Raw genomic sequence first — 20,404 nt, 5'->3', positions numbered from 1 at the left:
CCCTTGTCTCAAAGAGTTTCATACCCTAAATATTCTTTTAAATGTGTTTTAATCGCCTTCATATTTGAACCGTGTTTAGAAACAAAACATGTACAATAGTGTTTAATTCATAATTGGCATGTTTGACATCTTTGCCAAATGATTTACCTGGAGAGAAGCGCTGAGATGTTGTCGAAGGCAAGAAACCTGCAAAAGTGTTACGATAGGACAACATCAACACCAACGACAATCGGTAAGGATCTGTCCACAATTTATGAACGAAATAGTTTTTCAGAGAACCAAGTATTTAATGTGCACAAATATTTGGAACGGTAGGTATCATTAAAATATGAGTACATGTAAAAAACTTGGAGGTGAAGTGACATGGGCTTCAACGTCAAGATAGCGACGTGCGTGCGTGCGTGGCTGCTTGTACTGGTCCGGAAGAGGTCATTCTAAGACGATGTCGTATTGGACATTCCCTATACACCCACGAGTATTGACTGAAAGGGAAGGAAGCTCCGTTTTTGTATCTCTTGTGATGAGAGAATCATGTGCACGGTCAAGCATTTCCTGATTGACTGTATTGATTTTGCAATCACAAGGGATTAATATTTCAACGTTTCATCACTCAAGGATCTTTTTAACATAAACTCTCATTTAATTTTTGGATTTTTAAAAGAAATTGAACTGATTAATATATTTTGATGTAGAAAGTTATATATTTTACAAATTGGTTCCATATGGTTATGACCTGAGATTGTTAGTGGTTGTACCCTTGATGGGGATTGAAGTAGCGTAAAATTATTGTCCCCCTGAGAGGGTGCGTAAGCCCACTTCATTCAAACTTTTTTATATATATAAGGTTTTTAATCGTAGATTATTTGTTTGTTTTAATTTTGGCTAAACTTCTCTGCAATCACCGGTAACTGAAGAGATGGTGCAAATAATGCCTTGGTCCATGTAGGTAGCAAAGGTACTGTAAGTCCCCATGGTCCCGAGTATGGTGGCCTACCTTTAGGTTGATGGTTATATATAGCCCAATTTTACATGGTATTGTATGAATCGTCAAGTTTTATGGTCATTTACTAGTTTTAACCTTCATCTGTGATAATCTAGTTCTTTTACTGTCCTTTGTCGGCAGGTTTGTATTCTAAACTGATGTATTATCAAATTTGATATAGTCACTATATGGCTGAAATAATGCCGATGTGACTTAAAATATTACTCACCCACTCACCCATTGTACTGGTCCCTCTAATGCTGTTTTATAGTGCTAACCCACTGACATACCATACAGCAGTTTAACATGAAAACCCCACTCAGACACCGTATACTGAACCCCGAGCCGGGAAGTCCTTGGTTTAGCCCCTTAATGGCGCACGCAGGTAACGCCTTTTAACGTCTTTTAACGACTTTTTGGTATGGTGCAGCCGCTCTCTGGGCAGCCGCTCTACCACTTGGCCACGGAGGCGGCCTACATGTTTATGAAAGACGACTTAAAGTATAAGCTTCATACTTGAAAATACGTGCACCATAGATCAACAAGTTTTTCCCTGTTGTGCACGACTTAATTGTCTTGTGATGAACCTTCCCCAAGGCAGGTCGTAACAGAAATACTGTTCAAAGTGACCTGAACCAAATGTCCGCACCCCACCCCCACCCCCACCCCCCCCCCACCCCCCCCCACCCCACACACACACAGACACATACAGACACATACATCACTCGCACATACACTCAGACACTCATACACTCACACACACCCACATTCTCTCTCACTCACACACACACACACACACACACACACACACACACACACACACACACACACACACACACACACACACACACACACACACACACACACACGATTACACACTGACACACAGACACACACGACCGCCTCCATGGTCTAGTGGTAGAGCGTCCGCCCGGAGAGCGGAAGGTCCGGGGCTCGATGCCCGGCCGCGTCATACCAAAAGACGTTAAAAGATGGTACTTGTTGTTACCCTGTCTGGCGCTCGGCATTAAGGGGCTAAAACTGCGGCATGGTATCTCAGTGAGCTAGCACTATAAATCGCCATCAGTCCGGACTAGTACAAGCAGCCACACAAACACATACACGTACATGCACGTCGCTAAATAAGTGCAATAATCTTGGACGCGACGTTCAACCCAATTTTCACCTCACCTCACCTACACACACACTTACACACACACACACTAACACATACACACATCAGGCTGCTCATGAATGATATACGAACCCAGATCGGCAGTGAATACACAAGTGACGCACTTCCTTGACCCTTGAAAGGAAGCTATTCTCCATTATGTCCCCGGGCCGGTCGGGTAGCCTAGTGGTTAAAGCGATCGCTCGTCACGCCGAAGACCCGGGTTCGATTCCCGACATGAGTACATTGTGTGAAGCCCATTTCTGGTGTCCCCCGCCGTGTTATTGCTGGAATATTGCTAAATGCGGCCTAAAACCATACTCACTCACTCACTGTTCCCCATTTTAAGTGATCAACTTTAGATTTTGTACATAGTTCTAATCAAACCTTGAGCGAAAAATGTTCTGCTCTGTTCTTGAAGTGATTGATATGGATCGTGTAACACGTCAGGCTCGTTGATTTGGCTGAATGCGTGTTATTGTAACCCGACTGCGTTGATCATAATATCAACTGCTGGTTTGGCTGGATTATTAAATGCTTACGAAGATAGACAATTACATGTACCGTTGGGGATAGATTACAACGAGACATGGCTGGGGTCCGTGCAGGTAGCAAAAGTACTGTAAGTCCCCATGGACCCAAGCATGGTGATCTCTCTTCAGTGGCTGGCGATCAATAGCTCATTTTTATCTTGTATTGTTACGTATGATGTTATATTTTGATGGCTATCTACTAGTTTTAAATATAATCTGTGATAAATCTAGTTATTTTACTGTCCATCGTTGACAGATTTGTATTCATTCTAAATATATGTATTATTCAGGCTCGTTGACTTGGTTGATGCATGTCATCGTATCCAAATTGCGTTGGTCGATGTTCATGATGTCAATTACTGGATTGTCTGACTCGATTATTTACAGACCGCAATCATAGAGCTGGAATATTGCTGTGTGCGGCGTTAAACAACCAACCAACCAAACCAATCAGGACATAGACCATCAAGTTCAGGAAAACCAGGGTGTGTTGACACACCTCCTAACATAGCACATGCACATACTGTAATTCAGTGGACGCGACGGCAACATGTAGCCATTTAGAGTAAACACAGATCCAGAGCAAAGCGAACAAACACATATCTATGTGATATCAGACAGATCTCACCCGAGTGTCTTTTGATATCAAATACATATACACGAGTCGATGAAAGTTTAACACTCCGGGGCTTGCCGGGGAATTTCAAACTTTTATTGACGAGTGTTGATATATTTGATATCAAAAGACACAAGGGTGATATTCTGTTTATCATCCTACATCATTCTTCCAACTTGTTCCGTTTGTAGACAGTAATAATCATTGTCTTAAGTGTAAAAATACTGCTACGAGTAGCAGAGCCATTAGTGATTATATTATATTATATTATAGATATCGCTTGATCTCACCCAAGCGATATCTCCTGTGGGAGCCAGTTTTGGATGATAAATAAATATCTTCTAGACGCTGCCTTAGTAATTTACAAAAGAAGAAACATTTACGTTACAAGGTGAAACCACACATGGTAAAAGCCATTCGCTGGCAATACAGACTTAACTCTACAATACCAGTTGTTCATGTGATTACCTGTCGTCGTATAATTTCTTTTAAAATACAGTTTGCAGAAGACCAATATTTAACCATTGCATACTTGACGTTGGACATTCAATGGAACTCTCCCCAACTCCCACATACCTGCACATTACTAGTACTATCCTCTACACCCAGAATCAATTTACAAAATTTACGATGTACTCTCTCAATACAATCAGCCTTTTACAATCCCGATACTTCATAACCATGAGTGAGTGAGTGAGTATGGTTTTACGCCGCATTTAGCAACATTCCAGCAATATAATGGGCGGGGGACACCAGAAATTGGCTTCACACTTTGTACCCATGTCGGGAATCGAAGACGGGTCTTCGGCTCATAACCATGCTGTAATACTGGTAACACACCTGTGTCTAGTAGTTCTGAAGAAGATTATACGTTTAATTTGTTTTTATCACACTTATTAAAGCATTACATACCCTTAATCCCGTTTCTGATAACACTTTGATAGCTTGGGTATGATTACAATTGGAAACCAATAAAAAAACAAATATTTAAACTGTTACTATTTGAAGTGGCACTAATTCTTATAAAAAAACTGTATGTCTACTGGTTAATGTGATTTTCTGAAATTATAACTTTAGTTTGGTCAATATTGACAGTCAGCCCCCATTTGTTACAGTAATGGGCAAGTTTTTCAAGTTCAAGTTTCAAGTAAGTAACCAATACAGAGATACATGTTTCTCTATAGGTCCTAAGTTGTTTTGTCTGACTTAATCCAGACAAAAATGTCTTGCAATGATTTAACTAATGTTATTCCTTTCCTGTGGAGTTAGCCCGCTATCTCCTGTCTACAACTACCCTGGGGTATTGATCAGAAATTCCAAAATTGCTGCCCTTTTCGATTTTCTCGAATCTTTGTCAGCTGATATGGGAAAGTATGCACCCAATATCACTATATAATCAGCATTCTGTAAACAACTCGGAGTCAACTGAACAAACAAAATTCTAGAGTTGTTTTTAACATATTTTATTTCACAAATGTGTATAACTGGATTGGTAAACAAGAAAAGACGTGAATACGGCTCCAGTTGAAATTAAATGTCATCAATTATAATATACAGTCAAGTGTAAATAATAATGTAATTATTTTTCTAAAAACACAGCCGTCAACTCCGAAAATGCTGCAGTATAAGCAAAAATCAGATACATGAGAGACAATATGATAGTTCGCACTTAGATAAAATTAGAAATCTGCCAGGGGTTTGTTTATATGAAATTTTAACAGTTTTTAGCATTCTAAATTAATCTTTGCTGTAACATTTACATTTTTATAAAGAATGGAGTGTAGATTAAAACTACATGTTTCCTCTTATGCCAGTGCAGTTGGTACAAGTAAAGAAATAGTGAACTAGCCACAAGAATAATTTTGATTAGCTGATATAAACATTTGAAACCTGCCACCATAGAGGTCAATGGAGCCAAGTCTCAGGTGACAGTGCACAATTTAGTTGAACCTAGGACCATAATTAAATCAAATTTGTTGCAATGCATTTCATCACATTTTATCATCCTTTAAAATCATTCAATGTACTGTCATCAGTATATGCAGTAGGCAAGGAATTCAAGAATATCAGAAAGAAAACTTTAAGACTTTGCATAGCTTGCTGTTCTGCAATGTAGATTCTGTAATTTAGATCTATTCCTTAGGCTGTAGTCATTAGATCCTGCTACTTTAGGTGGGACGAAATCAGAGAGATAGTCAGGTGCAAGGTTATTGGACACGTACACCATACAAACACAGATCCATAGCCAGTTGTACAGACACAAATAGTGAACCATCTCTACAAACGCTGAACTGGAGTCAACAGAACAAACACAGACCATGCGCCAGCTGTATAAACACAGAGTATGAGCCAACTGTTCCAAAAGATCTTCAGGCACAGTGAAAACATATATGTTTGAGTGAACTGCACAAACATATCTGGAGCCAGTTGTATGGGGACAGTGCCGTTTGACGTCGCCTGTTTAATAGATGCAGGTAGGGAAGAACTCATATATTTCATGTTTTCTTCTTTGGTGTTTTGTCTCACTGCAGGGAGCAAGACCTGCGAAACATTATGACATACGTGTGAATGTTGACCGCTCACAGTCTTTGCCCCCAACACAGCTGAACTCGGTGTTTGTGTCGTTATCCACCTGACACCTCGAATAGCAGTTGTTCTTGTAAAACGGTGTCCAGGTAAGGCGAAATCTTTGTAACCAAACACAATACCAGCGCAGTAATCCACAGGGTACCACGGGGCTGCGTGTATCTGTAAAACATAATGAAGTTATTAAAAGATATTGAACGAAAATATATTTTGGGAGTATTCTGGTTTTAACTACATGTAGGAACACACCCAACACTAACCCACGTAAACATAATACCAACCCGTTTGTTACCTATTTGTTTTCTACAGCCTAAATAATGTATTGCATTTTTTTATTAACGATATACCTCCGATTTAAGCCGATACTAGATGATTGATAATTTGTTCTGAGATAATTGTGCCCCGTGTCCAGTGGAACCACGTATCGTGTAATCATGTTACCAAAGAAGTTAAAATTGTACAATTTTTGGGGTCTGGTACAAAGCTTACCATGGAGTTGGAAAACACATGATTCTGACTGATCAATCAGGGGTTTCAAATAAAAATAAACACTTATAATTGTTACAGCTGATTTGATGACCGCATCACACCGGAAGCTAATATTAATAGCAAATGCTTTGGTCAGAAAATATCGTAGAAATCGACAAAGAGAGTGTATTTCAAGTTTTAAGGCAAGCTGAGTTATTGAAACCTTTGTTGCAAAACGAATATATTTCTTAAATTTGTCTCTCTTTTCTAAGTAGTAGAATCTCTGCATTTGTACGCAGCAAACGTGATTCGAAACTAACATATTTTGGTGTTTCGTTTTAATAAAATCAGCCAACGTGGTAGCGTGTCATTAGATCGTCTAATCACTATCACTGGACTGCCTGGTCAAAATTCGATTGTGTGCAGGCTGCTTTCGAATGGCAGGATTTCTGCCTCAGGCAACAAACATACACTTATTTTTTATGCAAATTATTTGAGTGGCTGGTGCTACTGGTGGAGCAAGGTATGCGTACCCTTTTCGCGAACACCTGCTGTCAACATATAATGTTCACCGCTAGTTTGTTGCCTTTCACGCCCAATGGAAAAGAGGTTTCTGCTGAATGGGCTGAAGTCCCCTTGTTTCAGCATGAGCTCAGTAGCATTTATGTATTTATCAATTATGCCAAATTACATGTTTCAAACTGCACACTCCAACACACACACACACCCCCCCCCACCCCCCACCCCCCCACCCCCCCACCCCACCCCCCACACACACACCAATCTCACCCGAAGGTCTTTTGATATCAAACATATCAATGAGTGTTGATATATTTGATATCAAAAGACATAAGGGTGAGTTTTTATTTATCATCCAACATCATTCTTCCAACTTTTACAGTTTGTAAACAGTTGAGTGTTCATTGTAAAACGTACTGCTAGCAGCTTCAGTAGCAGAGCCATTGGTGATGTCATGTGATTGTGACGTCATGGTAACCAATGACCTTACCATTGTCTACAAAGCATTGTGATGCAATTTCATTTAGCGATATCTACAGTGTAGATATCGCTTGATCTCACCCAAGCAATATCTCCTGTGGGAGCCAGTTTGGGATGAAAAAATCTACCTCCGACTGTGACTCGTGTCTTTTGCGAATCACATATGCGAATAAAGCGTCAAGATTTAAGAAACGCTGTGTTTGAGCAGATACCGCACCATATATTGTCTACTTGCTGGGTGTACACTTTATGTTAGCTTATGAAGTAGCTGTGCTGCACACTCTCAGTGTTAGATTTTTACATCTAAATTCGAATGCATACAGCTTCGTACTTTGTCTAAAGTCTATTGTCGGTGGTTCATTAATTCAGAGCAACAGCCAACTTCAACATTGAACACAACCCATTCACTCATATCATTGATAATACCAAAGTGAGTGAGTGAGTTTGGCCTAACGCCGCTTTTAACAGTATTCCAGTCTTATCGCGGCGTATCAGCTTAATGTGGGAGGAAAGCCCGAAGTGATGCAGGTTTTTAGACGTTTACCACCTCGGTGAAACCCACGAGCACGGGTATGGTGCTGACAAACCTAGAAACATAATCGGGGCGAACCGGGATTCGAACCCACAATCATAGGTTTCTGGCGTGCCCAAGGGACGCAACTCTGCACAGCGAATCGCGGCGCCTTAGACGACTGGGCCTACCGTGCCCCCGATAATACCAAAGAGTTCAGGTTTCATGTTATCATCATAAACACAATGTGTTTTCAGTATAGAACTGGGTTACTTGTAGATTTAACCGCGCTGAAGGGCGTCGTATCTGGATCATTTGACTCACCTCGATGATGGCTCTGTGCAACTTGTTCCACATTATCAGGCAGCACAGAGCTTGTGACCAGCCCCACACACAAGATCAGCACCAGGAGACTCCACGCAGCTGTCATTGTCCAAATGGTTGTGATGTTTCGATGTCGTAAAGGCATATGTGTATCCACTGGTGGGTGGCAGTACTTATAGGAAAAGAATCGTGACGCTATGTATAGTCTCCACACAACCTGTTGAACATGAACTGACGCAAGGACACGGATTTCAAAAGAACGTATTAATAGCACACAAGTATATATTACCGTGTGTATCCTTTATACATCCTATTGAAAATGGCTGAACAATTCTCATTGGTTGAGATGTAGAAAAAGGAAGTGCGTAAAGGTTCACTTAATAATATAATGACAACTCTCGTCTTTTCATATTGCAGTCACGAAGCACACAAGCAACTTCTCTTTGCAGATACACCGGCTTCTATCTAGAGCACAGTTGGATGGCTTTATGCAACGTTTGAGATAAATCCATGTGAACCTTTTATCGTCGAGTTGGTATTAAATTACAAAGCAGGTAGCACGATGTTTAATATGTCAGAGTTGCTATTTTAGTTGTCTGTTAAGACATGGATTGGGGGTGCAGATCTGCGTTGAATTAATTAATAACTAACAATATGTCTGTAGGAGGAAGTTTAACAATTATGTAAAAACATGTGTCAAGTTGAATTTAGGTTTGTGTTTTCTTTTGAAAGATAAGAATAAAAGTTATATAATTAATAATTAGCCTACGATTTAAAATAATGAACCCACGAGCTTTCCTGTGACTCTTGTCTGCAGAGAGAATGACAAACATTAGTATAATTACGTTTTACTTGTTATAATGTGATTATAATAAATAACTCACTAATAATCTACAGAACCATTTAAAAATGAATTATCCGCCTCATGATATACGTATAGACGCCAAACTGCAACTTAACGGGGCATTCGCCGGACGTCGACCTGTTGACCCAAACTATTTACACGTCCCAGTGCGATATCCTTTGATTCTTAATCCGCTTAACTGTTGTTATTTTCACGGATTAAAACTTGTGAATTTAATCAAACATGGGTTCGATTCCCGACATGGGTACAATGTGTGAAGCCCATTTCTGGTGTCCCCCGCCGTAATATTGCTGGAATATTGCTAAAAGCGGCGTAAAACCATACTCACTCACTCACTCACTCACTCACTCACCATCCTCCAATAGAGAGTTTGATTGGTAAATAAAATTTTAGAACGTTTGTGAAATAGTACATTAATTAATTGGATAATATTTGAGATCGTACAATCAAGGTCTCAGCCCTGCCTGAGTATTTAGCATCAAAACCCGACGGTGAAATATTTGTGTGTCAAAATAAGATATATCATGCAACTACCATCATATACACCATTTATATATGTTACTCATAGTATGAAGAGTGTCAGTTGTAATTTGACAAGCAAGTGACATCAATGTATGACGTCATGATATCTGTAGAGACAGGCCAACCAACCGGGTTTCTAGTGGGTGAGTGAGTTGGGTTTAACGCCGCTTTTAACAGTATTCCAGTTATATCGCGGCGTGTCAGCTTAATGTAGGAGGAAAGCCCGAAGTGATGCAGGTCTCAGACGTTTACCCCTTCGGTGAACCCACGAGCACGGGTTTGGTGCTGACAAACCTAGAAACATGATCGGGGCGAACCGGGATTCGAACCCACAATCATAGGTTTTTGGCATGTCCAAGGGACACAACTCTGCACAGCGAATCGCGGCGCCTCAGACGACTGTGCCACCCGTGCCCCCCAACCGGGTTTCTAAGTCTGATCGCTACATATAGATAATACGACATGATTCTTGACAATTAAGAAATTAACCTCATATTATTAGTTGCTTGTTACGTTTAGCTTCGAAGATCTTTACGTCACAGACACTTACATCATTTTAAGGAAATGCATAAATCAGGAAGTCCGAGGCGAACGTGGGAGGGCTCGTAACAGTATCAAACAATACCCTTATACACGCTAACACATCTTCCTGAATTTTATGACCCGTGAAGATCCGGGGTAAAATAGACCTTCAGCAACCCATGCTTGCCATAAAAGGCGAGTATGCTTGTCGTAAGAGGCGACCAACGGGATCAGGTTGTCAGGCTCGCTGCCTTGGTTGATGTCATCGATCCCAATTGCGTTGATCGATGCTCATGATATAAATCACTGGATTTTCTGGTCCAGATTCGATTATTAGCAACCCGCTGTCATATAGCTGGAATATTGCTGAGTTTAAACAACAAACCAACCAAAACCTGAATGAGCATAAGGATAATGAATTGATGACATATCTCCTCAATTCAGAAAACATCGATGCATTAAATCCAGTGCTATGTGCTTAATACATTTCTATAAGATGAAAATGTTTAATAAGTCCACGTGTCCAACACGCATGTAAGACAAACTGTACAGTGGGTCATATGGCATGGAATATTGAATAAAATATTGAGATTAGAACATAGAATTCCATATTTAATCACTAATTGAGTGTGTTATGTCCAAACAAGGTTTACTATGTTTCAGCTTTTAGCATTAGTGTTGATAACTTAATTATAAGATTGCAATCCATAAATGATGGTGAACATTAAGACACAAACGCGCATCTGGACAATCCATTTGCGACAATAAAACCCTCATCCACACAATAAGCAATCATGCAAGAAACCTATTTTATCCTTTCATATCCTATTATACAAAGCTGTTGCTTGAATTCTGCTCTAGAGAAACATTACTGCATTTAGTTCATAGCCTTGTTCCGTGTAATATAAGGGGCGTATCAATCTCATTAAAATCAAATCTTTATACTCGCTACCGCTAAACAAAGATCTGAGGACATCCCATTAGGGGTCACGTCAGAACGACCTTTCATCCGACCAATCAGAGTGTCGCTTACCACATCATGAAAGTGACTGTCGGGACGTGTTTTCTAATCATGAATTATTTGACACGGGGTATTCCGAACGACAGTTACGGGGTTTATGATTATATCCATACAATGTAGGCCATCTATAAGCCATTCCAGAGTTTTCGTCTTATCAGTTTTAATTTTTTTAATCGAGAATACGTCAAAATATGTTTCGAAGCGTAGTCGCCAGTTTGAAACTAGTGTGGTAAAGTTCAAGAAAGCTGCCTTCTGATTGGCTAATGTCGATTTCTTGTCAGTCATTTCATTGGTCGGTCAAAAAGGTGTTTCCAAGCAACGATGCCACTAACTATGCTAATTCGTATGGACTTCAATTTCTACAATATATTTGTTGTCGACACGGACACAATATGTTTCATAACGGAACACACACAATATGTATTGATATAGACACAACACAATATATATCAATAATAACACAACATGATATGTATTTATGACGACACAACACAAAATGTATCAATGACGACACAACACGATATGTATTTATGATGACACAACACAAAATGTATCAATGACGACACAACACGATATGTATTTATGACCTCACAACACAAAATGTATCAATGACGACACAACACGATATGTATTTATAACCTCACAACAGAATATGTATCAATGACGACACAACACGATAGGTATTTATGACCTCATAACAGAATATGTATCAATGACGACACAACACGATATGTATTTATGACCTCACAACAGAATATGTATCAAAGACGACACAACACGATAGGTATTTATGACCTCACAACAGAATATGTATCAATGACGACACAACACGATAGGTATTTATGACCTCACAACAGAATATGTATCAATGACGACACAACACAATACAAGCTTCGCGGCACTAGTTTCAAACTGGCGACTTCCATTCCAGACTTTGCTTTTTAAGATATGTTGAATCAGTCAAACCGTAGTTTTGTGTTCAGCTTTAGAGGTTGATGTGACAAACAATGTGAATATTTCATTTTTCATTTTCTATTACAATGTGTTTGTATCGTTATCTATCGTGAAGTTGTTCGATTTTCGATCACGAACGCTGATACAACTTAATTTCGTTTATCCGACATCATCACATGCAACCAAACATGTCGGATTAACGGGACTTGACTATATGTATCAATGACGACACAATACACAATGTATCAATGACGACACAACACGATATGTAATTATGACCTCACAACAGAATATGTATCAATGACGACACAACATAATTGGTATTTATTTTGACACAACACGATATGCCTCAATAACGACACAACACAGTCTATATGAGACCACCTCAGATGAATATAGACTATGTGTGACATTCGGTCAGATAAGACAAGCCAGAGACAATGAAGGTAACACTGTCAGCGCTCCTCCTGGTCACCACCTTCATGTCCTCCACATCATCGGGAGCAGTCAATGTCAGTGTCACGGTGTCCACAACACAAGCAGTGTCATTTATTGATGAACTATTTGTGGGCGTCACACTTGACTCTCATCTCTTGCCGACCCCACAACACTGGGGAGGACTGGACTTCACGTAAGTCGGCCAAGGTGATCGCTATGGAGGTCAATAGATATCAAATTATTGTGGATACCTCTCATATGAAATTAATCATTTGTATTCTGGACATTCTTTCAGTTGAGTTCTGGATACATCATATTCATAGTCTTAATTCATGAACAACATTGAGATGAAACAGACAAGTTCAAATTTGCATAATAGATTTATATACACATTAGTGAGTGAGTGAGTGATTAGGTTTTTTAGGCGCTTTTAGCAATATTCCAGCAATATTACGGCGGGGGACACCAGAAATGGGCCTCACACATTGTACCCATGTCGAATGTCGAAAATCGAACACGGGTCTTCGTCGTGACCACGAGGCTACCCGACCACCCCCTATACAACATTGGTAATAACGATGATATCCAGACCGTTTATCACAGAACAAAAATATTATATGTAAACATAGGCTGTCATTTCTCTTGTATGATACGTTGTCAGTTATCCTTTTAGATTTTTGGTACTTCAACTTTATGTTTTTTTCTTCACGCGAAGAAATACATATATTACTTGCTCACCTAGCAATTAAGTATGTGCTTTTATCAAGCTATTGTTTACCTTCAGATCTCAGAAAGTCCAGGCACTGGCTAAAGGCTTGTCTCCATGTTATCTGAGGATTGGAGGAACTGTAGGTGATGGCCTGACCTTTGACCCTACCGGTCATGGCACAGCAGATGTCAATCATTCATTTACAGGTACGTATATCTACTAAAGATACACTCTCCAAAACAAGAAACGCACAGGTAGATTTTTGTGCATTTATTCTACCTTATAAAGTTGATATATTTCATTATAGTCGATATCATACATACAAATATGAAATTTTGGAGCTCAATAGTCACATGCTGTTGTTGTACAAAGACACTGAAAACTGTTCGTTGTCATTTCACATAAGGCCACACGGTGGCGATGAACTCAGTAACTCGTGTGACCGCCCCAGGCAGCAATCACGGCTCTGCATCTCCTCGGCACTGACTGGATAAGTGTACGAATTCTGTACTGCGGAATTCTGCGCCATTCTGCTTGGCGTTGGCCAGTTGTGAGAGTGTCTGCGGCGTGTTCTGACGTTGACGTATACGTCGATCGAGTTAATCCCAGAGGTGTTCCATTTGGTTGAGATCTGGATATTTCGCCGGCAAGGGCAAGACGTTGATGTTGGCATTATGAAGGTAGTCTATCGCGAAACGAGCTGTGTGCGGTGGAGCGTTCTCCTGTTGAAACTGCTGCCTCTGGTGCTCAATGAATGGAAGAAGGTGAGGTTGAAGAATTTGATTCATGTAGCGATTTTCTGTCAGATTTCCCTGAACCACAACCAAGTCAGATCTCGTGGTGTAGGATATGGTCCCCCACACCATGACACTACCGCCGCCGAAATTGTCGAATTCACGTACACATACTCATTTCGACGACGATAAACACGTTGTCTTCCATCTCGCTGGTGAAAAAGAAACTGTGATTCATCGCCAAACCACACTCGTCTCAAGTTTTTCAAATTTCAAAGCTGTAAGGTATGGCACCAATGCAAATGTCGATGGATCTGTTGCCAAAACAGGGACGATTACTGGCCTTCTGGGTCGGATTCCAGCCTCGCGAGGATGGTTCCTTACAGTCTGGTCCGATATCCTCCTCAAACCAGGGTTGCGTCCTGCAGTCTCCGTAGCTTTGACATCGTGATGACGTAGGTTGAACAGTCGAATGTAGCGACCATTGCAGGGGTGGTAACTCTTGGTCGGCCGGTTCACAGACGGTCTGCAGTGGAATTAAAGTGTGTGTATCTGTCATAAAGGCGGAAAATGGTGCGGTGGTGGACGTTGAAGTGGCGTGCAACAAAAACGTGCGATTCCCCTCTTTGGATACGTCATATGGCGATGTTCCGATCGGCAGCGCTGCGTCTCGGCATTTTCGTACTTGATAAATGTTGATAATTGAATGACGAATGATTGGCTTATGCTTGTCTTTTTATAGCTACTACCACGAGTTACTTGCACGTGCATTTTGATTTACTGTTTACCTCCATGACATTTTTCAATAAGTGTGAAAAATATTCCGTTTAAGACACGGCAAATCGACAATGGCTGCGTTTTGACGCACCGTTTGTCGAATATAAGGCAACCCACATTTTCCAATAATATATATCCAATTTATATACAGGATTTTTTGTGTAGTCAGGTTCAATGAACAACATACTACTTGCGCGTTTCTTTTGTTGAAGACTGCATCTATAGTTTGTCATATTGTGGTACTGCACATGTATAAACCTACGCATGCCAAGGGTTTTACTATCACTGAAGTAGAATAAGAGGTGGTTCAAATATTAGAGCATCAGATGTGTTTGGGTGCTGTTACTACAGTTGTATCTGCAGGAGCTACCTGATGTGTTTGGGTGCTGTTACTACAGTTGTATCTGCAGGAGCTACCTGATGTGTTTGGGTGCTGTTACTACAGTTCTATCTGCAGGAGCTACCTGATGTGTTTGGGTGCTGTTACTACAGTTGTATCTGCAGGAGCTACCTGATGTGTTTGGGTGCTGTTACTACAGTTCTATCTGCAGGAGCTACCTGGGATGCAGTAAATACATTTGCCCAGGACGTGAACTGGAAGTTTATATTCGGTCTGAACGCTCTCAAGAGGAAGGAGGGACAGTGGGATCCTACCAACGCAAAAGAACTGCTGCAATACAACAGTGCGAAGGGGTACCAGCTGGCAGGGTTTGAACTCGGAAACGGTATTTACACAACCATATTTACACAAGACACATATGATTGAATTTCATTATTATATTTCTTCAAAAGACTCAAAATTCAATATACAAGTGTTAACCGGTCAACATGAGTGAGTTAGTGTGTGAGAGAATGAGGTTTTACGCCGCTTTTAGCAATATTCCAACAATATCGCGGCGGGGGACACCAGCAATGGGCTTCACACATTGTACCCATGCCGGGAATCGAACCCGGGTCTTCGGCGTGACGAGCGAACGCTTTAACCACTAGGCTACCCTGCCCCCGGATAGCATGAAGTGTGCCTAGACGTTAAATGTGACTCTAGGAACTTATCTTTCCATGAATTTGAGAAATTAAGTTTTGTCCCTAATTGCCTACTTGTGTTCCTCAAATAAGAAATATCTCAAAGATCTTTACAAGTATTCATTGCTCAACAATAATATTTCTAGTAGCATTTATTCAGAAGTGTAACTGGTTACAGAACCTGACATATTCCCTGAGAAATATAACATCACTCTGAGCGGCAGCCAGTTAGGTGGGGACTTCTATACCTTCAAGAAGCTGCTCCGATCGACACCAGGGTATGAGGTGACACCAGTTATCGGACCTGACATGGCCTCTATAACTGGGGCAAAATCACAGTTCTTTGCTGAGTAAGTACGTTGAATTCACAACAGTGTCATTGAATTTACCTAAGAGTCATAGACATACAGTTCACATGAGCCATATCGCATTATATTATTTACAACCTGTGCTCATCATAAGACAAAGGAGTCAATCCCATTATACTTATAATAATATTGAGTGAGTGAGAGTGTGTGGGGGATGGCGAGAGAGAGTATGTGTGTGTTGCTTATTCGACATTACATCAACTCAACACAACCTCTTTGTGAAGATATAACACATCACAGCAACTCAACACAACCTCTGTGTGAAGATATAACACATCACAACAACTCAACACAACCTCTGTTTGAAGATATAACACATCACAGCAACTCAACACAAGCACTGTATGAAGATATAACATTACGGCAACTCAACACAATCGCTGTATGAAGACACGACAGATTACAGCAACGCAACACAATCGCTGTATGAAGACACGACAGATTACAGCAACTCAACACAATCGCTGTATGAAGACACGACAGATTACAGCAACTCAACACAACCTCTGTGTAAAGATATAACACATCACAGCAACTCAACACAACCTCTGTGTGAAGATATAACACATCACAGCAACTCAATACAACCTCTGTGTGAAGATATAACACATCACAGCAACTCAACACAAGCGTTGTATGAAGATATAACATTACGGCAACTCAACACAATCGCTGTATGAAGACACAACACATTACAGCAACTCGCACAGTACTTCCCATTTCACTCTACTTTGTTTCCTCAGTTTCTTCACAGGAGGGGGAGACAAGGCCGTGGACAGGATAACTTTTCACCAGTAGGTTGTTCACTTTGGAATCTATGTATCTATGTATGATTTAATATTATACTCGTAGGCCTTGATATAATTCTATTGAATACACGCTTAGAATACTGAAACATCGCCAATCTCTTTCCACAATTGCTCATCTACATATGAAAATGACTTTCTGATATAAAACCCATTTCATCAATCTTTTAGGTCTATCAGTACTGAAGGTGTAACATCCATTTATTAGGCAGATCACCAAGTAACTTTACGTTTTACATGTTTGTGACATTATTGACCAAACAAGATAGATGAAACATTGGATTCAAGCCATTGTATCTTACAGATACTACACCAATGGCCACACTGCACACCTCTCTGATTTTACCGATACCGCCTTGATGGACCACCTGGTCACTTATATAGAGACAGCGATGGATGTGACAAGACGCACCAACCCTCTTACCCCAGTCTGGCTGGGAGAAACATCCTCCTGTTATGACGGCGGTGCAAAGGGAATCTCAGACAGATATGCCGCTGGGTTTCTGTGCGTACAACTTTAGCATATACACTTCTTACCTTGGTCAACTGTACTCGCATACTGATAATGAATATTGGTTCATAATAATTCTTTCTTAAGTAATTTTCAAAAATTAAGTCAACCAAGATAACATTTATCTTCAGTTGCAGACGGTGACGAAGCCTAGTGGTGAAAGCGTTCGCTCGCCACATTCGGGTTCGATGACCCACATGGGTCCAATGTATGAAGCCCTGGTGTCCCACGTCGTGATATTGCTGGAATATTGCTAAAAGCGGCGAAAAACCATACTCACTCACTCTTTGGTTGTAAAAGACTTTTGTGATGTAACAGATGTTTAGATGCAACATATACACCGCTTGTTGAAAGTGTACCCTGTTCAGGTGGCTGGACAAGCTTGGTGTTGCTGCTCGGATGGGATTGAAAGCAGTTCTTAGACAGGATTTCTATGCAGGAAGCTATGGACTGATTGATAATGATACCTTTGAGCCATTGCCTGTAAGTATAGACAAGACCAGTTATCTTATTTCTATCGTGAATATGCATTTACACGATGTCTAGACAGTTCAATGCACCTGGTGAGTGAGTTAGTTAGTTGGGTTTAACAACGTCCAGCATTGACGTTCTATATTTATGGTATGAGTGAATCACGATTATGTATTTTTGTCATGATGCGGTTTGATGCAATAATCAATATCACTTGATGTCATGGAATTTTCATCTTCTTGGACATATAGACGTCTATGCCAACAACGACTTATCTTCGGTATCACCTCATTTGGCAAACCAGTTTCTGAGATATCGGTGACAGATAAATATTTTCTCAAAATTATAACATGGCCAAAGATAGGTGCTGATAATGGTGCCTAACGGAATTAAAATTAATCACAATGACTGAGCTGAAATGTTGAGTAGATGTTCAATGATCTGTATGTGTCATCTTAGTCATTGTGATGTCGTTTTTCCTCTCCCGAGACACACATTTATGAACATGTCATCAGCTAAATACCTCAAGAAATATATACAAGTAGGCGTTTAACATAGCAAAATGTAGAATTCTTTGTTTGCTAATTTATCACATCTATATTAATGACAAATAATGATGAATTTGTTTCATTCAATCTGTGTAATGTCTCTAATTGCAGGACTACTGGTTAACCGTCCTGTATAAGAGACTCGTGGGAGGCGCCGTGTTTTCAGTAGAGACGACCGTGGACAACAGCACCATCAGGGCCTACGCCCACTGCACAAAGCCTTCCATGTAACTTGACAACCAAAATCACAACTGCAGCCAAATATCGTAATGCATCAGGCTGCAAATTTTTACGAAAATGCATAACAAAAACTACTGAATGAGATGGAGGTGAGGTGAAACACCATGAAGTGGGATTCAACGTTGTGGGCAAGATTTTTGCACTTTTACGTATAATGCCGGTTGTACAGTGCTTGCACTCTGAGGTAGCCATGATTAATATGGATACCCCTTCAGACACAGTGTAATCCATCAAGTCCTTTAGCCCCTAAATGCCGAGCGCCAGGCAGGGTAACAACAAGTGCCATCTTTTGACGTCTTGTATTATGACGCGGTCGGGGAAAGGATGGAAGCGCCAACATTGTTGATGACCATTTGTCCTCATTATCCTTTATTTGTACTTCACGTGGTAAAATAGTTCTCAATCTTGAATACAACATACTTGTTACTGAAAAGATGAGTAAAATGTAATGTGTTAAGAAATCAAGTAAGTTCATTTTCGTGCAAAGTGAATTAGTCCGCTAATACTTAGTGTTGTGTTTTAGTTCCTATGGCTACATGCCCGGCGGTGTGACGATGTACTTCCTGCTGACCACAGACAACAACACCTCCATAACGTTCCCACAGTTTCCCGACCAACCTGTAGACGTGTTCTGGTTGACGCCAGTCGATGGACTCACTAGCAAGTAAGACCCCAACCAACTTTTCGACGTCTTCTGGTTCACTCCAGTCGATGGATTCATCAGGCAGTAAGTTCCCCAACCAACTTTTAGACGTCTTCAGGTTCACTACAGTCGATGGACATACCAGACAGTAAGTCCCGCAACCAATTTTCAGAGGGTTCACTCCAGTCAATGGATTCATCAGGCAGTAAGTTCCCCAACCAATTTTTAGACGTCCTCTGGTTCACACAAGTCGATTGACTCACAGGTAAGTAAAATCCCAACCAACTTTTAGGCGTCTTCTGGTTCACTCCAGTCGATGGATTCATCAGGCAGTAAGTTCCCCAACCAACTTTTAGACGTCTTCAGGTTCACTACAGTCGATGGACATACCAGACAGTACGTCCCGCAACCAATCTCCAGAGGGTTCACTCCAGTCAATGAATTCATCAGGCATTAAGTTCCCCAACCAACTTTTAGACGTCCTCTGGTTCACACCAATCGGTGGACTCACTAGCACGGAAGTTCCCCGACAATCCTATAAACGTCTACTGGTTCATACCAATCAGTAGATTCACTAGTAAGTAATATCCAATCCAACCTTTAGACTTTTAGACGAACTTGTTGCAGGTGGAAAGTGTAGCTATGTAGTTTCTTCTCTAATGGCCACAGAAAACTATTCCTGAGGTAAACATATATCGGTGGCTCACCATAACAGTATGTGTATTTTTACATGCAACTATGTCACAGGAAAGTCACTCACTATAATCGGTCATAAAGTAACATGCGACGCTTACGTGTAGGTTCTCTGTTTTACCATGTTAGGAAGGTGGCCTTGAACAACAAGCAGCTTGACCTTGTCAATAATTCGCTGCCAGAGCTGAAACCTTACAGGACAGAAGAAAACACCATCACCTTCCCCGGGAAGTCATTCGGGTTCCTCGTCTTCCCTGAGGCTAATGTAGCCGCCTGCAGTAGCTAGTTATGACTTTCAGAGAATGAGAGGACAAACCTGTATTGTCTGCGCTTGCTATGGAAATAAATCTGAATATTCTTGATTCA

The 20,404-nt window shown here is 40.7% G+C and overlaps 1 protein-coding gene and 1 long non-coding RNA gene across 2 annotated transcripts; one reads left to right on the top strand and one right to left on the bottom strand.

The window, feature by feature from the left end:
- Positions 1-5,150: 5,150 nt before the first annotated feature.
- LOC125378674 lies at positions 5,151-8,581 on the bottom strand. The gene is made up of 2 exons (XR_007220461.1): positions 8,194-8,581; positions 5,151-6,053 (listed from the first exon to the last, which is right to left on the bottom strand). It is a non-coding gene; the product is annotated as an uncharacterized LOC125378674 (long non-coding RNA).
- Positions 8,582-12,486: 3,905 nt separating this feature from the next.
- LOC124125344 (heparanase-like) lies at positions 12,487-20,404 on the top strand. The gene is made up of 10 exons (XM_046488648.2): positions 12,487-12,708; positions 13,300-13,430; positions 15,287-15,460; positions 15,937-16,108; positions 16,870-16,920; positions 17,237-17,437; positions 17,812-17,926; positions 18,574-18,689; positions 19,226-19,366; positions 20,168-20,404. The coding sequence occupies exons 1-10, from the start codon at positions 12,518-12,520 to the stop codon at positions 20,322-20,324; spliced, it is 1,449 nt and encodes a 482-aa protein (XP_046344604.2). The 5' UTR covers positions 12,487-12,517; the 3' UTR covers positions 20,325-20,404.

Source organism: Haliotis rufescens, unplaced genomic scaffold, assembly GCF_023055435.1.
Source record: "Haliotis rufescens isolate VD_foot unplaced genomic scaffold, xgHalRufe1.0.p SCAF_13, whole genome shotgun sequence".
In the NCBI taxonomy this organism is placed as follows: domain Eukaryota; kingdom Metazoa; phylum Mollusca; class Gastropoda; order Lepetellida; family Haliotidae; genus Haliotis; species Haliotis rufescens.
The sequence above is the reverse complement of the archived record's forward strand: the minus strand, read 5'-3'. Positions and strand labels throughout refer to the sequence as shown.

What these genes read in the sequence shown, in the direction of transcription:
- LOC124125344 (XM_046488648.2), top strand. Translation starts at nt 12,518, where the DNA reads ATGAAGGTAACACTGTCAGCGCTCCTCCTGGTCACCACCTTCATGTCC. An exon ending in AGATATGCCGCTGGGTTTCT is followed by an intron (nt 17,438 to 17,811) that starts GTGCGTACAACT and finishes TACCCTGTTCAG; the next exon opens with GTGGCTGGACAAGCTTGGTG. An exon ending in ATACCTTTGAGCCATTGCCT is followed by an intron (nt 17,927 to 18,573) that starts GTAAGTATAGAC and finishes CTCTAATTGCAG; the next exon opens with GACTACTGGTTAACCGTCCT.